Genomic DNA, 2,977 nt, shown 5'->3' on the forward strand with positions numbered 1-2,977 from the left:
TCAGACTCATGTCCATAGAGTCAGTGATGCCATCCAGCCATCTCATCCTCTGCCGTCCCCTTCTCCTCCTGCCCCCCAATCCCTCCCAGTATCAGAGTGTTTTCCAATGAGTCAACTCTTCGCATCAGGTGGCCAAAGTACTGGAGGTTCAGCTTTAGCATCATTCCTTCCAAAGAACACCCAGGGCTGATCTCCTTAAGAATGGATTCGTTGGATCTCCTTGCAGTCCAAGGGACTCTCAAGAGTCTTCTCCAACACCACAGTTCAAAAGCATCACAAAGAGTCAGACACAATTAAACGAGTGAACAACTACTTAAGCCTGATTTCTATCTTGTCAGTTTGGGAATGTTCTTGTCATCTATTCTTTTTTTTTTTCCCCATGGTACTCTGGGGGAAATAGGCTGATTTGTCTATTAACTTCGTATATGATATTCAAATGTAACTTTTGATTCATTCCCAGATCCTCAAGTTACAACTTTATTTCCTTCTTAGTTTTGAGTTTTTCCTGCTTTCACAGACAATCATCTACTTAATCCAGCTGATATGCTGGGTGTCCTTTGAGCATACTTTTTCTTTCCTTTTGATTGTCCTGCCCAGCTTGCTCTTTCTGCTCCCATTTCTTGTACAGACCTTATCTGTCACTCACTTTAAGTATTACTGTGAAGACTAGGGTCAGGTGTTATCCCTTCTTTGAAAGTGGGAAGCTGAGGCAGAGATCAGCAAAATGTCTTTTTAAGAGACACTCATTCCTTTATAAAAACAAGTCCTGTGCCTTCTCCTCCTGGGCCACCAGCTCTCACACCTGTGTTTCTAGCACAGACCTTCACACCTGCATCTACAACTGCACCGTGACACCACTGGGAGGTCATGTCAGGTTGTCCATGAGCGAAGTTCCATAAACCTACATCCACCACCTTCCCCAACTCAGTAAATGGAGACCCTGTCCTTCCCCTTCCTCATCCTAAACACCACAATCTCCTCTGCTCTTACAGCCACACCCATCCTGTCAGCAGGCCTTTCGGTCTCCACCTTCAACATGTGCCTGGAGTGTGACCCCATCTCTCCATTCCCACTCTGGTCCTGACCACTGTCATCTCTCACCTTGATTATTCTGGTAGCCTCCTCACTTGTATCCACCCTCATCCTTCCCCACTTACTGTCTGTTTTCTGTAAAGCACAGGGGTGATTTCTTAAAACATCAAACCAGGTCTGTCCCCCTCCTCCTCTTACTGAAGTGCCCCCAGGCTCCTCCTGCTCTGTCTCCACCCTCACCCCCTCATTCTCACTCCACTCTCCTGCATCCTTGTCCTGAACCCCTTGGGCATCTCCCTGTGGCCCCTGCACCCGCCCCTCCCTCTGTGAGGAGCAGCCTCTCCGGGTCTGCCTGAGCCTCCTCCTCCAGATATGCTCACACACCCTCTGAGCAGAGCCCTCACATCCCAGTGTGAACTCACTTCCCTCCTTCACTCTCCATCCCCCTGAGCCGGCTTCCTTTTCCTTCCTCTCCTCAGTACTTGTGCTCAGGTTAATTTTCCATGTCATCTGTCTTCCATCACGGAAATAAACCCTAGAACCTTTGTTTCTTCACAACTGAGTTCACTGTGCCCAGAGCAATGCCTGTCATACAGTAAGTCCTCAGTAAATATCTGTTAAAATGGTCAAACGCATAGATGCTGTGCAAAACTACAGAATGAAAACAAATAAAATACACTGATAGGTTGTTGTTGTTGTTGTTGTTTTTTTTTTAATATTCAAGGTCACAGTTTAGTTACTCTGACTTATACCCACTGCTCTAGCTTCCCAGGTAGCTTGGTGGGAAAGAATCTACCTGCAAGTGCAGGAGACACTGATTCGATCCCTGGGTCAGGAAGATCTCCTGGAGGAGGAAACAGCAAACCACTCCAGTGTTGCCTGGAGAATCCCATGGACAGAAGAGCCTGACAGGCCCTAGTCCATGGGGTTACAAAGAGTTGAATACGACTTAGCAGCTGAGCATGTATGAACGTTAATCAAATTCTTGTATGAGGAACTAATGCTAAAAGTTTAAGATAGTAGTAGAGGAAAATTTATATCTTTTTCTTTCCCCCCTTTTCTGTCTGTATAGGATTTACAGCTTTTGGAAGAAGGAGATCTAACTGAGATAGGAGAAAGAGGAACCCCGCTGAGTGAGGGACAGAAAGCCCGGGTCAGCCTCGCCAGGTAAATGGGGTTTCAGTTGCTATCCGCCCCTCATCCTCCACGGCTCCTAGTGGACATGAGCACGCAGACCCCGCTCACCGGGTGGGGCTGTGTGAAGCAGGGTCTTGGTCCTTTCCCTGGGCTTATAGAAGGAACTTGAAGTTGTTAGACACCATTATGATTCAGCAATGAGACCCAGGGAATATGAAGTGTCCTCTCCTGATGTCTCTCTGTTTTCTAGAGCCGTGTATCAGGACGCAGACATCTACCTCCTCGACGATCCGCTCAGCGCAGTGGATGCAGTAGTCAGCAGGCACTTATTTGAACAGTGAGTTTGCTCCTGTTTTCTATCGTTTCTTCTTTCCAAGAGCCCTGTAGAGATGAAGGAAGAGAGCTCAGGCAGGTCTTTGTGCTCCAGGAGACTCAGCTCCCTCTGCCCTGGTGTCTCTCCCTCCCCTCCCTTCCATCCACAGAAGAGCCATCATAGAGAAATCTTGCATCCTGATGAGGTCAGGACAGGAAAATACAGCAGGTGCTTCCAGTGGGTGGGGGCCAGTGGGGTCTGTGCTTTAGGGAGTGACAGATGGCAGTTTCCTTCCTGCTACTTGCAGTTGATTACCAGACACTCTGGGTGGATCCAGACATCAGGAATAAGATGATGCAGGGTTTTTAAATCAAAGAGTGAAACTCTTATAACCTGGTACTTGGCTGCCAGTTTTTTTCCTCTATAATTTGCTTAAGGCGTGTTAGAAGTGAAGTTTTCAGTACTGACGTCGGGCTTCCATGGAAAGACCCTGTT

The 2,977-nt window shown here is 47.5% G+C and overlaps 1 protein-coding gene across 1 annotated transcript in view; it reads left to right on the forward strand.

Moving 5' to 3' along the window:
* The window catches only part of LOC104982634 (multidrug resistance-associated protein 4-like), a 69,649-nt gene that overhangs the window by 47,711 nt on the left and 18,961 nt on the right, over positions 1-2,977 (forward strand). Inside the window, exons 10-11 of the mRNA XM_010832073.1 lie at positions 2,105-2,199; positions 2,420-2,506. Coding sequence (XP_010830375.1) covers positions 2,105-2,199; positions 2,420-2,506 — 182 coding nt within the window. The remainder of the gene's footprint in view (positions 1-2,104; positions 2,200-2,419; positions 2,507-2,977) is intronic.

Source organism: Bison bison, unplaced genomic scaffold (assembly GCF_000754665.1).
Source record: "Bison bison bison isolate TAMUID 2011002044 unplaced genomic scaffold, Bison_UMD1.0 scf7180017864535, whole genome shotgun sequence".
NCBI lineage: Eukaryota > Metazoa > Chordata > Mammalia > Artiodactyla > Bovidae > Bison > Bison bison.